Raw genomic sequence first — 19404 nt, 5'->3', positions numbered from 1 at the left:
CTCAAACACTCTGTTTCTCTGACTTCTGTGCACCCTCCCCATCCTATGTCCCATCAGTGGGAGCAGTTACTTCAGCCGCCTCTCTCCTACACTTCAAAACTCCCAACCTCTCTACCTCTCTCTTCACCTTTAAAAGCCTCCTTAATGCCAATCTCTTGGCCCAGATTTTCAGTCCCCCCCCCCCCCCCCCCCCCCCGCAACCTCTCCTTTCCTGGCTTGGTATCCAATACCATTACACTTATTTGTGAAGTGCTTTAAGACATTACATCACATCAGAGGCCCTAAATAAATATAAACTCTTGATAATATTTTGGACCCAAAGTACATATCTGGTGGCTTTTAGGAGGAATAGTTTATCTCTGGCTTTAAGTTAATTAATCTAATCTTTAAGTTAAAACAACATTCAGAGAGCTAATTTGGCAATAGTAGTCAAGATTATGAAGCACATCAACCATAGTTTATTCAATTTGGGAATCCTTTTTATTTTTAATTCATAAGCGTTGCTTTAAGACATTGGCAATGCACACACTTTTTAAAATTACATTTGATTAATATAAATCTGGAGTTTTTAAAAGAAAACAGATATGTTTGATCAAAGAAAACTAATTGGTTGATGACCTTTGGGAACCCGAGTAGCTTTTCTGCATCAAAACCAAAAATTCTAACATAATTGTTCTGCGAATAACAGGAATTAGGAAACAGTCCTAAATTCTGAACGTTACTCAAATCCTAATTCATTTTTAAAAGCATTTTCAGCCCTCTGTCATACAAAAATAGAAAAAAAACCTGCACATAAAAATTTAGAGTTACTTTGCATCAAAAATTTACAGAAACTAATTAGTTTCCGAACTGTGAATCTCGGTCCACAGTGTCAACATGCTGCTCTTAATTTCAACTCCAACAGGCAAAGTCAAGCAGAGCATTACTGAAGTCAGAGATGGTTCTCCAATTGGTTGTATCTCCTGGGGAACAATGCTCAAGATATTAATAACGGCCACAAAATAAACCCAACGGTTTTGAGTGCCTGACTCGTAACGTCACAACGTGAACAAATCACTACCCACTCACATTAGCCTTTGGAAGAGTCCAGTATGAATCGTCTCTCCAAATCCAAGTGAACATAGGATAATTTATTCCAAAAAGAAAACACTGCAGATGCTGGAAATCTGAAATAAAAACAGAAAATGCTGGAGATACTCAGCAGGTCAGGCAGCATCTGTGAAGAGAGAAACAGAGTTAACGTTTCAGGTCGATGACCTTTCTTCAGAACTGGAAAAAAGCAGGAAATGGAACAGATTTTAAGCAAGTGTAGGGGCTGGGAAAGGGGGGGAGGGGATGAAAGAACAAAAGTGAAGGTCTGTGATAGGATAGAAGGCAGGAGAGGTTAAGAGGCATTAAGAGATATTCAAGGCAAAAGGAGATGGTAATGGGACAGGTTAAGCAACAAAGGATGGCTCTAGATGAAGTGTAAATTGCGCTGGCAGAATGAAAGACAGCTGCCGTGTGGGAGAGAAGAAAAGAAGCACAAACAAAAAGTGTGGATAAATAATATATATATGATAGGAGCCGAGGTTATGATCTGAAATTGTTGAACTCTATGTTGAGTCCAGAAGGCCTAATCGAAAGATGAGGTGCTGTTCCTCGAGCTTACGCAGAGCTTCAGTGGAACAATGCAAGAGGCCGAGGACAGTGAGGTCTGAGTGGGAGTGGAGCGGAAAATTAAAGTGACAGGTGACCGGAAGCTCGGGGTCCCCCTTATGGACTGAACAGAGGTGTTCTGCAAAGCCATCACCCAATATGTGTTTGGTCTCCCCAATGTAGAGGAGACCACATCGTGAGCAGCAAATACAGTATACTAGATTGCAAGAAGTACAAGTAAATTGCTGCTTCACCTGGAAGGGGTGTTTGGGGCCCTGGACAGTGGACGGGGGGAGGTATAAGGGCATGTGTTGCATCTCCTGCGCTTGCACGGGAAGGTGCCGGGCGAAGGGGAAGGGGAAGGGGTGTCGGGGGTGATAGAGGAGTGGGCCAGGGTGTCGCGGAGGGAACGGTCCCTTCGGAATGCTGAAAGGGGAGGTGAGGGGAAGATGTGTTTGGTGGTGGGATCACGCTGGAGATGGCGGAAATGGCGGAGGATGATCCGTTGAATGTGGAGGCTGGTGGGGTGAAAGGTGGGGACAAGGGGAACTCTCGTATAATTTATTCCAAGGTTGATGGATGGAGTGCGAATGGGCTGTGAGATTCCTGTGGTTCACAAAGGATTTGTTCCAAATCCAATTGTATAGAGGCATTTGTTTCGTTTTTTTTTTGACATATCTGTTTAAGTCAACATAGTTAAGGTTTCATAAACATTTTATCCCTTTCCAGCAAAATCTCCAATGAAAATGCTGTTTCAGAAACTTTGTCAATACATTTGTCAGTGGAAAATGGAAAGTGCGTGCGTGTTAACTTCAATATATGCTGGCACTGAGGAGCTAATGCAGTCCGGAGGTCATTTGAGCAGTGATGTAGGAGAAAGCTAAATGTGTACTTCATATTGGCAATGTTAAGGAAAGAGTGGATTGGCACAGTTTTGTATGTACATGCAAAAACATGTATGGAACACTACTCTCTGATTTCCAATTGCAATGAGTTTTCTGTTGGCCAGATGATAGTATTTAAATGTTGGTGAACAAGGGCTTTAGTTTAAATAAGGAGAGTTGTATATTGGCACAGTTATACTGCTACTGATGTGAAGCAAAACCAATGCAGGGCCAACACTTTTAGGGGGTCTGTTGTCATTTATAGCCAATATTACTGGGCTATTGCCACTGGCAGCCCAAAGATTTCAGTGGCAAAGCCAGGATTAGAAACCGTTCAGACCAGTGTATAGTTTGGGACATTGAAAACTGGAATAGTATTGAAATTCTGTATTTAATAAATCTGAAACCTTAACACTGTATCATTAAGTTTATCATAATCTGCTTTATAACAAATTATTTAATACTTTGATTAAGAAGTTTATCTTTGAGCCTTTTTCAGTTTGCAAAAATAAGTATTTACATATTACATAGAATTTTACAGCACAGAAACAGGCCGTTCGATCCAACTGGCCTATGCCGGTGTGTATGCTCCACACGAGCCTCCTCCCACCTTGCTTCATCTCACCTTATTAACATATCCTTCTATTCCTTTCTTCCTCCTGTACTTATCCAGTTTCTCCTTAAATGTATCTATGCCATTCGCCTCAGCTTACTCCGTGTGGTAGCGAGTTCCACATTCTCAACACTCTTATGAGGGGTGACCTGATGGAGGTCTCTAAAATAAATGATGAAAGGGTTTGATAGGGTAGACTTAGAGAAGATGTTTCAACTTGCGGGCGAGACCAGAACTAGGGGTCATAAATATAATGAATCCAATAGGGAATGCAGGAGAAACTTGTTTACCCAGCGAGTGGATAGAATGTGGAACTCGCTGCCACATAGACTAACCTAGATGCATTTAAGGGGAAGCTAGATAAACACATGAGGGATAAAGAAATAGGAATAGGAAAATATGTTGATAGGGTAAAATGAAGAAGGGTGGGAGGAGGCTTGTGTGGAGCATAAACACCAGTGCGGACCTGTTGGGCTGAATGGCCTGTTTCTGTGCCGTAGATAATTTGTAATACTTTGCAACTTTGTCATGCAAATTAAAATCAAGTTACCAAACTGTATTTAGAGTTACTGAAACAAAAAGTGCACTGCAATATTTTATTGTTAATGGGAGAAGTAATTCTTTTTTTCTCACGACACATCACCTGAATATAGTGACTCTCGCTGGGGTACAGTTTCAGAGGAGACAGGTGTGCTGAAGTACCGTGCCCACACGCAGCCATTTCTTATGTGTAAGCTCAGATAGTGTGAACAGGTTAATCAACTACAGTGAGTGTCATAACCGAGTCCATGGCACTTTCCAGCAAAGTCAGTGGACACACACAGGTGGGGTGGGGGGGGACGTGGAAATGCGAACGGATTCCTCCCCAGCCCCACCCTGACCTGTGGCTGCTTGGTCCTGTTTTAGCGATCCGCTACCCTGTCTGAAACCGGGTAACTGAGCACGGGCCAAACATGAAAGCTCCTGGTGGGTATAGTTGACTACCACACAACACGGTGTATTTATGATGCAAGTCGGTGATGGAGTTCAGCTTATATTGTAATTCTGTTACAGTCCTCTCCTGATCATTCAAAATCATTTTTTTGTGCCAGAAATATTTTGCATTATCCAATAATTTGAATAAACCAACGTATATAATGCAGCAAAGTAGCAATTTAGAGCTTAAAAAGTCAGAGAATTTGGATTAAGAGTAGTTATCATAAACAAAACAAAAAAAGATTAAAATTTCTGCCATGCTTACCATCTTGCAACACGATGCCATTGCATCGACCTACAGTTTTACAGTGAGCTCATCATATTGGTCACTACCAGAGTAAGGTGGGTGAAAGATGTGCTACCAACATTACTTACAAGTAAAAAATAATTTTAATAATCAATGACCTTTAGAAGGAATGAGGGTAAATTAAAATTTACCTGAAAAAAATTCTGCATGCTACTGTTTCTTACAGCATTTCACTAATATCTATAGATAAAAGTAGACTAACAGAGAAGGTTCAGTGGATACTTATTTTAAGACTAATTTGAGGCATATTGTACCTTGCAGCAAGCTATAGTGGAGATCTTATTATAATCCTTCAACATTAGTCGGTTTAAGGAATGCTCATCTGTTAAACCCCGTTTGTGATCAAATATTCACACGGACTTGTTTTCTAAATTATCTCAAGTTTTCACACCAAAGTCTCACTTTTTTCCAGAACACATTCTCAGACACGCACCAATCCGTCATCCTGATGAGATGTTAAACCGAGACCACGTCTGTCCTCTCAGGTGGACATAAAAGACCCCATGGCACTATTTGAAAAAGAGCTGGGGCGATCCCCATGTGTCTTAGCCAGCATTTATCCCTCAACCAACACCTAAAATAGATTATCTGGCCATTTATTTAGTTGCTGTTTGTGGGATCTTGCTGTGCGCAAATTGGCTGCCGTGTTTCCTACATTACAACAGTGACTACACTTCAAAAGTACTTCATTGACTGTAATGCGCTTTGGGACGTCGTGAGGTCGTGAAAGGCTATGAAAGGCTTTTTTCTTGCACCAGTATTCACTCATCAATGTGGACGCAAATACACTTTAAAAAAAAAACTTTAAAAAAATAAGGTTTGTTGTGTTGATATGCTTAACGAAGCAATCTTGCTGTCAAATACTTTTTAAATAAAATTTAATGCAAAGAATTATGATAAGCTCCAATATTCTTTTATTTCTTTCTGGAATCACTTTGTGTTGTTTTAAAAATCTATTTGGTTAAACGGTGAATGCTGATGATTCTGGGGAAAGGGCTGGGGAAGTGAAGTTAATGGTGACCCGAACAGTCAAGGAATCAGAACAGTGAGTCACGAGTCATTTTACTGATACACAAATGAGTCATAAAACTTGTGATTTGTATCTTCCGTAATTGGGAACGCTAACCTCCCATCGCCACCAAGATGCCCTCTGTTATTTATCAGTGTAGAAGAATGAGTGTATTCCCTGGGGGGATAGCGAAATGATCACATACCATATACCTACTGCCTTCATCTTCAGATTATCAAAGGACAGAAAGATGTCTATTAGTAAGCCATGTTAAGGAAGACTTTGTAAAAGTGTTATTTATAATTGTCGAACTGCTCTGAAGAGCAACAGAAAGAAATGTTGGAGTTAGAAACATTTGGTTGAGGATTAGGATTCTCTTTCCCATCTGTGTACGAGCTGCTTTCTCACAGGGGTCTAATTCTGCTGGCCTACTTTGAATAATTTTTCAAAGCACTTGAGATCTTTTACATACAAATTTTGACTTCCCTGCCATTGCGACTTTGATCTGTGTATGCTAACCTGGCACCAGTCAGCATTGCCACTGACAATGACACAAAGTTGGAGTTGTGCCTAAGCCCTGAAACAGGAGGGTATAATTTTCCTATCATCTGATATCTAATGGAGGTGTTGCAGGTTTCCTACCTGCACTTGATTTAGCTTGATAGCACTACAGTTTAATCAATTTAATGCCAAGATTTACAGATGCATTTCACTTCATTTGAACTAAAGCTAAGCCTTTTTCACAAACAGATCGCATGGAATAAAGATTCAGTGGTTAGGCAGGCAGTTAAAATGGCTGGAAGCCTCCTTCAGTGACTGTGTAACTGATTCCTAATCCTAGAGAACAATACAGGTCTCACAGACAATGTACTCAATGATTCTGGGGGGCTTTGCACTCAGTTTGACCCTACTAATATTTTTGGTACAGAAGTTTAGGCTATAAAGTACATACAGAACAATGGGCGAGTCAAAGGGATTTACACGGTGGTAATGAGATCAGTAGATGCTCAAAAAAACAAGAGAAAAGCTCAACTGATGTTAGCTTGTTATCTAAATAGGGGGATTGTGTTGGGCCCTTCAACTTCCCCTACCTGTTATGTATTTTCAATAATGTTATGCAGGTTGTAAATTCCTGGTGGCTTATCAGTAGTTCTGACTGTCTCAGATCCTTCTGAGGTGGGCTCAGTGTGTGAATTTTATAAGTCTGTTGAGAAGTGAGTGTGAGGATGTTGTGGTTATATTTTTGCCATGAGACATGTGTTTCTCTGCCCTGCTCATGTTCTGAAACTAATTAGAGCTTCTAGTCTTCATAATCAAATGGTTTTACTGTAGTATGTCAGTGCGAACTGGTTTGCCCCACTGCATACAGTATAAGGAATCCTACCTGGTTACTCTAGTCATTGTAGGTTACACTAGTCCTTGTAGATCAGCTTGGCCAGCTATGAGCCTTATTGAAGCACAGAATCCAAGGATTGATTCTCAGACTTGCTGCAGGTTCCTGGTTTAGCATTTCAAGCTTCCACAGTTTACCCAAGTTACTGATCTTCCACTAGTGGACATTCTTAAGCTTCAATCAGATCCTGTTATCCCTGTTGGTAAGTTCCCAGCTCAGCAAAACCTTCTCCCCCAGCGATCCAATCTCATTTTTGACTTCATGGCTTCATCAATACTTCGTGTCATTCATATAACCACGAGTAAAATATTGTGTAGTTTTGATTAAAGGACCATTAACTATATTGGACAATGTTCGACATGAGCCATATCTGCTTTAATTGTCCTTTTTAACTTTCTTTTGGGGTTTGTTGGCTCCTTATTCCTTGTTACTTTTGTAGCTCGGCTTTTTGTACAAAATGCCACAAATGTCACATTGATCAACAGACTAGTTGTGTTTTAAATACGAATGGTCATATCTATTTCAAAACATACAAAATGTAGTACGTCAATATTTGAAATTTTGGTTATACCAGAGTTAAGACCAGTAGCATGATTATGATTGTGATGCTGGATAGATTTCTGTGCTTATATAATATGTTATGTAGATTGTCTGATCTTCCTGAAATTTTAATCCACTTATTTGCACTGGGGATCCCATTCAGATCAAATCAAGTTTATCCAATCGATTTTCTAAGTTGCATTATACATTCACCCGCATCGTAAGAATCTGGAAACTACTAAAGACCATTTAGCCTATTTATATCGCTCATTCTTTAGGTGGTCATGCAGCAGGTGGTCCAGATGATTTTCTTCCCACTCCTGCTTTGTTACCACTGCTCCTTACTAACTCTGGAATCTGCCATTTCTTCTTTGAACACTGATACAGTTGTGTCGTTTCCTGTTGCTACGTGGCAGTCTGTCCCATACGCTAACAACCGTGTTCCAGCAATGTTCTTGCACCAGATGTGATCAAATTCCCAATCAGCTACATGACTGTGACTTCTATGGTGGTAAAAAGGGTTCAGCGTACAAGGCAGATTTGAACTGCATTCATTTGTAGTCCACTTTAAAGTGGTACTAGGCAGTAAGAAGTTTAACTCAAAACTACACGCGGGTAGTTTTTAATGTGAAACATCTGTGGATGTCCTGCAGAGAATCTGTCTTTGGAATGTGAGCAACATTGGCAAGGCATTACGAGTCAGCCAGATAATATGGGGCTGGAGTCACATGTAGGCCAGACTGGGTAGGGGGTGGTAGGTTCCCGGCCCTTCCCTTACCTGAAGGGCATTGCTAAACCAATTGGGTTTTTGCAACAAAACAGCAGCTTTCACACTCATTTGTCTAGTATTGGATTCAGTTTCATAACTTTTGCTATGTTGCGATTTGTGCTCGTGGCTTCTGGGCTGTTGATTAAATTCCATAACCACTGCTCTACCGTACCACCTTTGTTCCATTCAATGGGACCTTTCCTGATGTTTGTAGAGCTAAAAGCAAGCAAAAAATCAATTATTTTCGAAAATCCAATGATGTGCTGTGTGTGTGGTGATCCATGTTGAGCCGTAATGTGCCGGATCCAGGTGACAACACCATATCGGTGGCAGCATTTGACGTCCTGCCTGTTGACATCTTTCCCAGAAACAACGGCCTTAATGGGGCATATTAAAATAACCTGATTCCCAGAGTAGGCTGCTGGACAGCTCCTCCACCGTCCATGGTCACATCAAAAGGCAAGCAGAGAGATGGAAACAGTAACCAGCCAGGTGATGAGTAGCGTTCAGTGTTATGAAGGGGATTTCTCACTAACAGTTCAGGAAATTGGCCAGAGGATTCTGACTGTGAGAGAACTATTGAAATGATCCAGATCAGCAGCTTTTCTTTCCCCTTTCCATGTAACATTGCCAGTTTTTTTTATGGGACCCTTGAGACAAGTAGCATATATTTTTTAAAGTTTATTGTAATAAATATGATATAAATAATTTCTGTTGCATTTGCTTCAGCTGATGGCTCTATCTGATGCTGCGGAAGAAAATCAGGCCAACCTGTACCAAGCCTTTACCAGGCTGAAGAGCAGCACCAAGCTGATAGTCCAGTTGATTGGCCTGTGGCAAGACTTGGGCAAAGATCAGATGACCATACTGGAGGCTACATTTCTACCACTGATGCAGGATACCCATGAACTAGTAAGTGCCTTGCAAAGATGTCGAATGCATGATCTACCTGCAGGGATGTTCCTTCATGAACTCTTTTGCCAACCATTTGATGCTGCAGATGTTCTCCAAATGGCATTGAGCTCTTTGCTGGGAAGTTATTTCTAAATATGGTTTTTTTTTTCAATTTAATAAAAATTCTGATTGAACTATATCCATTTATAATTTACAGAAATGACAGTTGTCACATTCTGTTTAAATGAGAACTGAGTATAGTGCAAATAAAAATATCCATTAGCAGCACCTTAAAAACATTTTCATAGAGCATAAGCCAATAGGTCAAGAAATGGTTATTTGGCCCATCGAGCATCCCCTTTCCACAGATCATGCATAGCGTATCGTGACATTGCATCAACTTAATTTTTCAAGAGAAAGTTCTGCATAAATACTCTCTGATCCCCAAAGCTAGTCTAGTAAAACTGCAGAACCTTTATGCATCTTCACAGTGCTGCTCTTAAACCCTGCTCTCCAATGACAACAATCCTCTGTTACAGTCGCACAAAAGCACTGTCCTGTGGGATATTTGATGTCTCGGTTAATACCTATTCTGATAATCTTCAATCCAGTTTCCAACCGGATATGTTCAGCTCCCCTTTTTTTTTGAAGGAATTAGTCAACACGGCAACATGTTCCACAGCCACTACTCATCCAAAGTACAAAACCAGAGGTTGGCCAACTCTTTCCACAATCGGTGCCACTGCTGTGTTCTCGGAACTCATCCACTCTCCACAAAGAACTGCTGTCTGAAAGCAGAAGCCGTGTAGTTAATGTCACAATCAAACGGGATCATGTTCCGTGGCTGTTGTCTTATTGATGGTCTATAGTAGGCAGTCCAAATCTGTCCATTAACAAACGCACTGAATTAAAGTGATCAGGCAACTGACTTTAAATGGAAGATACACTTCTGTCTTTGCTGGTAGTTGTTTCATTTAAGCTCTGTTGTGGTACTATAGGATATTGCATAGATCCAGAACAAAGTTATGTAATCCCACTGTTCGAATGACGGGTACTTGGATTGTGCAGCCGTAAGTGTTGCAGATGTTAGTAATGATATTAATACACGGCAAATTATATCACCTGCATCATCGCATAGTTGTGTAGTTTCCTGTTAATCTCTTCACTTTCACTTATTATTCAAATGAGCAATATCCAACAAAACTCATCAGATTTACGAATACTACAAGATTAATGATATGTTCATGAAACCATCTCTCATAGAACTCCTGCCTACTTTAATGTTTCTGAGGGCGTGGCTCTCAGTCGCATTAGATGGGATACACCTGTCAATTCAATTCAATTCAATTCAGTTCAATTCAAATCGCTTTATTGGCATGATGACAAGGTACATCTTATGTTGCCAAAGCATCGAAAAAACATTTATGGTTGAACACATAAACGCAGATCTATCCATACAGTGTATAAACAGATATATCCCTGAGTGTATAAATATACATTCATATAATTTGTATATACTCTATTCTTAGATTTAATGGTTGTCCCTCTGTTTATGGCAAGCTGTAACATAGTGTGCTGCTAAGGTTACACAATTTCTCTGTTCCCCTAATAGGTATGGAAGTTTTTGGTCGTCATTCAAATTTTTGAATTCAGGGCATATTTTTGTGAATTTTGGGTAGAAATTCCCCCTTATGCCCTGATACTTTCTACAAGCTGTGAGGAAGTGCATCTCTGTCTCCACCACTCCCTGACTGCAGTGAGAGCATATCCTGTCCTCTCTTGTCAGCCAGGTTTGTCTGTGTCTGCCTTTTTCGATAGCCAAGCTATGCTCACTAAGTCTGTACATAGTCAAGGTTTTTCTCAATTTGCTATCTTTTACCGTGGTCAGGTATTCAGCCATGTTGTATTGTCTGTTTAGGGCCAAGTAGCAATTGAGTTTGTTTTGGGTTTTTGTTGTTTCTGCCCAATATGACAGATATTTTTCCTTTTGCTTAGTGACAATTATGTTGGGTCGAATTCTCTGTGCTACGATGTCACTGTCCTGGGGCTGGTTATTGTTATTGTTAGTAGTGTTAGTATTTACTTCACTGAGTCCCAGGACTAGTTGACTGAGGGTATTCTTCTTTATGATCCTCTCTTGGCATTTCAGGGCAGTGGGGGTTGCTCATTTTTAGGTGTTTCCAAAATTTGGTGGCTCTTTTTTGGATAGTAATTAATAGTGGATATTGGCCTAGTTCTGCCCTGCATGCATTGTTTGCGGTTTTCCTTTGAGTCCGGAGGATACTTTTACAGAATTCTGCATGTAGGATCTCAATTGGATGTTTGTCCCATTTTGCAAATTCTTGTTGTGTTAGCGGTGCCATAGAGTGCAATTGGTTCAATTACTGATTTAAAAATTTTGAGCCAAATGCCAATTGGGATTTCTATTTGGATTGATTTTTTTAATGGCATAGAAAGCCCTTCTTGCTTTCTCTTTCAGTTCATTCACAGCCAGATGAAAATTTCCTGTAGAACTGATTTTTAAGCCCAAGTATGTGTAGTTAGTGGTTTGTTCAATTTTAGTTGTTCCTAGTGTGAAATTTATTCTGGATCCCTGATGTCTGGGACGGGTTTGGGCAGGGGATATGGGGAATAGGACATCTATATTTGAGGCACAGTGGTACTGCATATTGCTGTTTCACTGCAGGTTTGCTATACAGTGGAATGACAGGTTCACACCTGTGATTCCTGAGCTGATTTTATGAAGCGCAAGGAGCTGTGGAGGTGCCAAGTAGCAGGGCAGGTGTGGAGACCACAAGTGGCAAAAAGAAATTGGGGAGGAAACGTATATGTATTAGCATTACCATTATCTACTTCATACTCTCTCTCGCCCCCTCCCTCCCTCTCTCTCTCTCTCTCGTCCCTTCCCCCTCTCTCTCTCTCTCTCTTGCCCCTTCCCCCTCTCTCTCTCGCCCCTTCCCCCCCTCTCTCTCTCTCTCGCCCCTTCCCCCTCTCTCTCTCGCCCCTTCCCCCTCTCTCTCTCGCCCCTTCCCCCTCTCTCGCCCCTTCCCCCTCTCTCCCTCTCTCTCTCTTGCCCCTTCCCCCCCTCTCTCTCTCTCTCTCTCTCTCTCTCTCTCGCCCCTTCCCCCTCTCTCTCTCTTTTGCCGCTTCCCCCTCTCTCTCTCTCTCTCGCCCCTTCCCCCTCCCTCTCTCTCTCTCTCTCTCTCTCTCTCTCTCTCTCTCTCTCTCTCTCTCTCTCTCTCTCTCCCTCCCCCCTCCCCCCTCTCTCGCCCCTTCCCCCTCTCTCGCCTCCCTCTCTCTCGCCCCTCCCCCCCTCCCTCTCTCTCTCTCGCCCCCTCTCTCTCGCCCCCTCTCTCTCGCCCCCTCTCTCTCGCCCCCTCTCTCTCGCCCCCTCTCTCTCGCCCCCTCCCTCTCGCCCCCTCCCTCTCGCCCCCTCCCTCTCGCCCCCTCCCTCTCGCCCCCTCCCTCTCGCCCCCTCCCTCTCGCCCCCTCCCTCTCGCCCCCTCCCTCTCGCCCCCTCCCTCTCGCCCCCTCCCTCTCGCCCCCTCCCTCTCGCCCCCTCCCTCTCGCCCCCTCCCTCTCGCCCCCTCCCTCTCGCCCCCTCCCTCTCGCCCCCTCCCTCTCGCCCCCTCCCTCTCGCCCCCTCCCTCTCGCCCCCTCCCTCTCGCCCCCTCCCTCTCGCCCCCTCCCTCTCGCCCCCTCCCTCTCGCCCCCTCCCTCTCGCCCCCTCTCTCTCTCGCCCCCTCTCTCTCGCCCCCTTTCTCTCTCGCCCCCTCTCTCTCGCCCCCTCCCTCTCGCCCCCCGCCCTCCCTCCCTCCCTTGCCCCCTCCCTCCCTCCCTCGCCTCCTCCCCCCCCTCGCCTCTCTCTCCCTCGCCTCCTTTCGCTCTCTTGCTCCCTCTCACCCCTCTCTAACTCCTCTGTCTCGCTCTCTCTTTGTTTCTCTCCCTCTCACTCTATTCCCTCTCTCCCTTCGTTTCTTTCCAGTCTATGCCTGCCATGTCACCTTTTGTATTCTTTGTGCCACCACACATAGTTGGAGCTTCTCAGTGAGTCACATCGGCCATTTTATTCAGAAGTGTCTATAGGAAGCTTTTTCACTGCATTTCTTTATGTAGGAAGAGACATTTTATTCCCAGTTCTTGAATAAGAAGTTTCATTCAGCAAAGTATCTACAAAAATATATTTAAAGTTGTCTAAATGCCTTAAAAAGGAAGTCTCTCTTGTAAGGCTTAATTAATTTTCTGATGCCAACAGCCCTCAAGGCTCCATCAGTCAGCCTGACTTGCTCTCAGTGTTCAGATAATCTGACTCATCACTCTTCCTTTCAAGACAAATCTGTCACTGGCTTTACACACAAAACTATTACTCGCTCAACAACACAGACACGTGATACTGCAGGCATTCCAAGTCTGTGCAGTCTACTCACTACACTTCCCGCACTGCCTTCTCCAAGCACGGTGTAACGAGGAGACTGTACAACATATTTTGTCTGAGTAATTGGAGCTATTACTTTGGACCACATCAAGTGCTGTTGAGCCTCACTCTCCTCTTCCACAGCCACCCAATACTCCAGGATCATCCTAAAGAGCAAAGATATCCCCGGCCTCTCTGGTCCACCACCAACCATCTCCTTAAGCCCCTCTCCCCTGCCCCCCCCCCCCCCCTACCCTTGCCTCCAGTAACTAATGTGATGAGCTCATGAACTTTTTTGTCAATTGGGTTGAGATCATCCGTTCAGTTGCCTCTGCTGCTTCTCCTCTCCTCCCCTTTTCCCCACCAACCAAACCTTCCCTCCAGGCTCTCACCTGCCCTAGACCTGAACCTGTGTTTCACTCTCCCATCCCCCCTCATGCCCTCTCCAAATTCTTCCCATTCATGAGATCCATCTCCTACTCTCTTGACCCCTTTCCTACTCAAAGCTGACTAACCCACCTCCCTTCCTGTACTGGCTGACATTGTAAATTACTCCCCCTTCTCCGGGACTGTACCTCTTCCTTTCAAAAACAACGTTATCATCCACCCCTCAAAAACCCAACACTCAACCTCTCTGTTCATACCCCATTTCAAATCTCCCTTTATACTCCAAAGTCCTTGAATGTGTTGTCGCCTTCCAAAGCCGTGTCCATCTTTCTCACAACTCCATGTTCAAGTCTATCCAGTCTGGTTTTCGCCCCTGCCACAGCACTGAAAAGGCTCAAATCAAAGTCTCAAATTACAACCTCTGTGCCTGTGACTATAGTGAATTATTCCTCCTCAACTTCTCTGCAGCCTTGGACCATGGTTGACCACACTATCCTCCTCTAATGCTCTCCACTGTGTGGCTCAGTGGGACTGTGTTGCTTTGTTCCACTCTTGCCTATCAAATTAGAGCCATGATCAGCAATTCTCATCCCTTGCACCAGTACCTCCAGAGCTCCCTGCTTTTTACTCTTCTACATGGTGCCCCTTGGTGACATCATTTGCAGGCATGGGATCAGCTTCCACATATACATTAACACCCAGCTCAACCCCTCCAGCACCTGTCGTGAACCCTCCACTGCGTCCATATTGTCAGAATACTTGTCCAGCATCCAATGTTGGATGAGCCACAATTTCCTCCAGCTAAACATTGGTAAGACCAAAGCCATCCTCTTTGGTCCCCACCGTGAACCCCGTATCCTTGCCACTGATTCCAACTCCTACCCCAACGGCCAGTGTTTGAGCTGAACCACACTGTTTGTAATCTCAACGTCCTATTCTACCCCAAGCTGAGTTTCCGACCCTTTATCCTCCATCACAAAGCCTGCCTACTTCCACCTTTGCCTGCTCCCACCTTCACCTGCTTCAGCCCATCTGCCACGTGAATCCCTCATCCACGCCTTTTATCACCTCCCAATTTGATTGATTAGTCCATTGATCTCCTGGCCAGCCTCCCATCCACTCCCCTCCATAAACCTCAGCTCATCCAGTACTCAGCTGCCAGTATCCCATCTTGCACCAAGTCCGGCTCACCCAATAACCCTATTCTCGCTGACCTACACTGGCTCCTGGTCATCCAACATGTCAATTCTCATCATCGGATTTAAATCCCTTCATGGCCTCATCCCTCCCTATCCCTGGAACCTACTTCAGCCCTATAAGCCCCCCTACCCCCGAACTCTCTGTTCCTCTGTCTCTGGTCTCTTGTGCATCCCCCCACCTTTTCCCTACCATTTTCAGCCGTGCCTACAGCCAACTGGGCCCCATGCTCTGTATTTCCCTCCTCAAGCCCCTCCGTCTCTCCATCACCCTCTCCTTAAAACCCACTCTTTGATCAAATTCTTGGTCATGTTGTTATAAATGTGCTGTCTGACCACTTCGAAATTAGGCCTGTTAATATCAATAAAAAGGGAGGCGGCCTGTTGAAGTGAGATTCAAATTTATCAGGCTGAAGAGATTTTGCTTGAAACAAATCCAGATTTCATTGGTCCATTAAAATTAATGTGACAGTTTTACACCAATGCAGAACAGCATTGAAAAGAAAGTTGTCGGTGGCTACCTATAGTTAAATAACTAACAGGCAACCTTATAATAAACACTCTCTGGAGCCCTTCTGAAAGAAAAGATGGAAACTTTGTCTGCAATTAAAACATGTTACTGTATCTTTAAAATATTTAGCGGTTGCATACACCTCAACGTAAAAAAGCAATGTCTTGTTACAAATTAACATTCAAGTATCCTTTAGGCTTAAAATATCATTTAAGCAGACTTGATATGTCCCGTTCAGTACAGTCAAGTACTGTTGATAACGAGACCGAAAGGGTGTAACAATGTCCCATTGGTGCATCCGTCATTTTCAAAGTTTGATAATGTTAATCTGATGGACAAACAACTTCACAGGTTCTTGGGAGAACAGGCCTAATGCCAGAGACTTGGGAAGGAATTTGTATACTTCCAGCCTTCTCTGTTCATGTTCTTTATGCAGACTTTCAGGAGACGGTATTCAGCTTAGATCCACAAACAAAACAAGTGTGTGTTTGTATTGTTGTTGAAATTCTCTCTATCGGTAAATCAGAGGGCTCCAGAACAATGGAGCTTTCTTTGACTGTAAGCCATTAAACCATTTGCCTTCATTTATGATTTTTTTTTTCCATTTCTGAAATGTCAAGATGCTGTAATCCCCAGTGTGAATAGTTCGTCCCCTTACTTGGCACACTGTATATTTGCTTTTCTTCTTGAATTTAGTTTCCATCTTGCTGTGGATTCCCTCCTGAAAGCCTGGTGTCACCTACTTTTCTTCTATTCCTCCTTTAAGACTCTCATTAAAACATACCTCTTTGACCAAGCTTTTGGCCATCTGCCCTAATTTCTCCTTATGAGGTTTGGTGTCATTTTTTTTGTCTTATAACACTCCTGTGCAACGCCCTGGGACGTTTTACTATGTTAAAGGCGCTATCTAAATACAAGTTGTTGCTTACAAATTGGAAATTAAATGTCCAGTACTAACTAATGCTGGCCTCAGTGCAGAAGCAGAAGATGATGTGATTTATTCACTATCGCTATTGAAAACTGTGTGGACAACTGTAGCCTGCTTAGTGATTTATACCTTCTTAATACTGTATAATCTGGTATTTCGGTACATAAAAGGGGCAATTCTCAACGGTTATTCTGAGAACAGAATTAAATGTTCTTTGTCATAGCACTTTCCTTTAAATATAGCATTTAGTATTAAAGATGTGCAGAATATATATTTGCAAATCTTATATGAAGCAAAGGTACTTCTTTTGAAGGCTAAGAATGTCTATATTCAGAGGGTTAAAGTTTGATGTAATGCACCTGTTTAAGATGTATTTCATTCCCAGTTTTGACACCGTATTGACTGTCGGTATAGAGGCAGGGGGAGTGGGGACTGATGCACGGACTTAATGGGACTGATTTGGAAGAAAGTTATTCAAACTTCAATGCAGGTTTTTTACTGGTGAAATGAGGAATCCAGAGCAGAACATCCAAGGGCCCAATTTGACTGACTGTTGGAGTTATCGAGCCGACCCCCTTTGGGTGATCTCTGAGCACGCCCTGCATTCCGGCACATCACTGAATCGAGCAAGAGCTGCAATCAGTGTGCACCCTATTTGACTATCCAAAAATGTTGAACAAAAATCAAAATACCGCGGTTGCTGGGATTCTGAAGCAAAAACATAAAATGCTGGAAACAGTCAGCAGGCCAGCCAGCACCTCTGGAGAGAGCAGAGGGCTTAATGTTTCAGGCGAGGACAGTTCTCCCCTGCAGATGACTGGCGTTTGCTCTCCCTCCGTGGCAGACTGCAGGAGTCGTCGTCTGCGCAGTTGTCGGACCCTCACTTCTGAAGAGTCTCTGATGCATCACGCAGGGATTTCTGAGAATTTGCAGAGCACTGCATGAAGCACTTCTGATCATTAGTAAGTTCCTGTTTCTCTGCAGCTGTTACAAAGTTCAAACCCTTGAGTCTAGCGTCTGCTCAAGCCGCCCCTTCCCCTTGTTGCTGCCCCTCCACTTGGTCCTCCTGAGTAGTGCTGGGTGCTTCAGCATGTGCTCTCCTAACCGAGTCTCTGATTCTCCGAGGTGGATGACTTTGTGCTTGATGGCCGTTTGTGTGTTGGGCCAGCTTCCTGCTCACCCCAGGGGCCAGTATCATCATCTTGGGGAAACACCTAGAAAGAAGGAAGAATGAACATGCATTTCTATAGCCCCTTTCACGACCGCAGGACGTCCCGACGTGCTTTACAACCAATGAAGTACTTTTGAAGTGTAGTCACTGCTATAATGTAAGAAACGCAGCAGCCAATTTGCACACAGCAAGATCCCACAAACAGCAATGAGATAATGACCTGATCATCTGTTTTAATGCTGTTGGTTGAGGGATAAATATTGGCCCCGAACGTCCGTGTTCCTCTTCGAATAGTGCCATGAGATCTTTCGCGTCCATCTGAGAGGACAGAAGGAGCCTCACTTTTAACGTCTCATCCGAAGACCTTATACAAAGAGAAAGGAAACGTGTCATGGAGCAGCGAATGGCTGTGCACACAGTCGCAGGGCCAATACAATGCCGCGCTGCAGATATGGCAGCATTGTTAGTGAGTGAGCTGAATAGACAACCATGAAAGTGACTGTGCTAGAATGGCGCAAAGGGACCAAACTCTTCCTCGCCAATACAATCTATGGCAGTGGGTAAGGTAGCACAGATAGGCAGGGCCCCCACCAGTCTGGCTATTTGCTCTACTTGTGGGCAGCCTTCATTAAAACCAGACTCAATGTATGCTTTCAGCATTTGTATGCAACATGTTGATTAACCTCATGAAGTGCAGTCCAGTGCCCAGCCCACGTTCCACCGTATGTGAAGGAATGACTGTGCAGCGTGCCAGTATTTTCTTCCTTGGCCTAGAGAAGTTCTTTCTTGCCTGCTCCCGTGATCTATGGGCATGGGAGACAGCATTGGCTTTCTGGGCAACCTCCCGCCGAGCATGCTACACGTTTACTCTGGGAGGAAGGTTCTGCCCTTCCTCATCCTCAACTCTTCCAACAAAACACAAGGTCCTGTATTCAAAGCGGGCAGTTCTGGCACTTGTTCTTCAATGAGGTTTCATTTTTTTCTGCAGCAGTCAGGCAGAGCAATCAACAAACAGCAGCAGGCTTCAAGAGCAGCTGCAGTCCCTATTCCCCGTCCACCTGCAGTCATAGCATTCCCCACGCACGAGGAAATGCAAAGGGAACCTATCTAAATTAGGTGAGCTGACCTCGCTGAATCCAATGAGGCCAGCTGCCCATTGCACCAGCTCCAGCTGCCCATCGCACCAGCTCCAGCTGCCCATCGCACCAGCTCCAGCTGCCAATCGCACCAGCTCCAGCTGCCCATCGCACCAGCACCAGCTGCCCATCGCACCAGCACCAGCTGCCCATCGCACCAGCACCAGCTGCCCATCGCACCAGCACCAGCTGCCCATCGCACCAGCTCCAGCTACCCATCGCACCAGCTGCCCATCGCTCCAGCTGCCCATCGCACCGGCTCCAGCTGCCCATCGCACCGGCTCCAGCTGCCCATCGCACCGGCTCCAGTATGCTGAACACGGATCCCGGGGTCATTGAATGGCCTCTTGCATCCCACTAAGGTCAGTAATTTTATCTTTCTGTTATGAATGTAACATCAAGACACTAGGCAGTACTCCAGCAATAGTCTGGAAAAAAAAAAGTGGAAATATTTCTGGTGTTCATCAATGTAGGACCAACGCTAGAGCTTGAAGCACTCTGGAGCTGTTATGGGATCACAGCTTGTGTATTGCTGCACAATCTTACCTTGCATTCTATGAGTTAAACACAACATTGTTTGGTTACCTGGACCAGCAGCCTAAATATTCTTAACATAAATCATCTAATAATTGTAACTGT

At 44.0% G+C, this 19404-nt stretch overlaps 1 protein-coding gene across 9 annotated transcripts in view; it reads left to right on the top strand.

Moving 5' to 3' along the window:
* The window catches only part of bbs9 (Bardet-Biedl syndrome 9), a 479777-nt gene that overhangs the window by 213318 nt on the left and 247055 nt on the right, over positions 1 to 19404 (top strand). For 7 of the 9 annotated variants that reach the window (XR_015079111.1, XR_015079110.1, XM_085993738.1 and 4 more), the window contains one exon: positions 8858 to 9040. Coding sequence is in view for 7 of the 9 variants with exons in the window: in XM_085993738.1 (XP_085849864.1) it covers positions 8858 to 9040 (183 nt within the window). In the remaining 2 variants the exon portion in view is untranslated. Of the gene's footprint in view, positions 1 to 4829; positions 5190 to 8857; positions 9041 to 9673; positions 10127 to 19404 lie in introns of those variants that run through there. The other 2 variants (XM_085993743.1, XM_085993744.1) reach the window with 2 other exon arrangements.

Source organism: Somniosus microcephalus, chromosome 7, assembly GCF_052327205.1.
Source record: "Somniosus microcephalus isolate GS21.2 chromosome 7, FLI_Smic_1.0, whole genome shotgun sequence".
In the NCBI taxonomy this organism is placed as follows: Eukaryota; Metazoa; Chordata; class Chondrichthyes; order Squaliformes; family Somniosidae; genus Somniosus; species Somniosus microcephalus.
The sequence above is the reverse complement of the archived record's forward strand: the minus strand, read 5'-3'. Positions and strand labels throughout refer to the sequence as shown.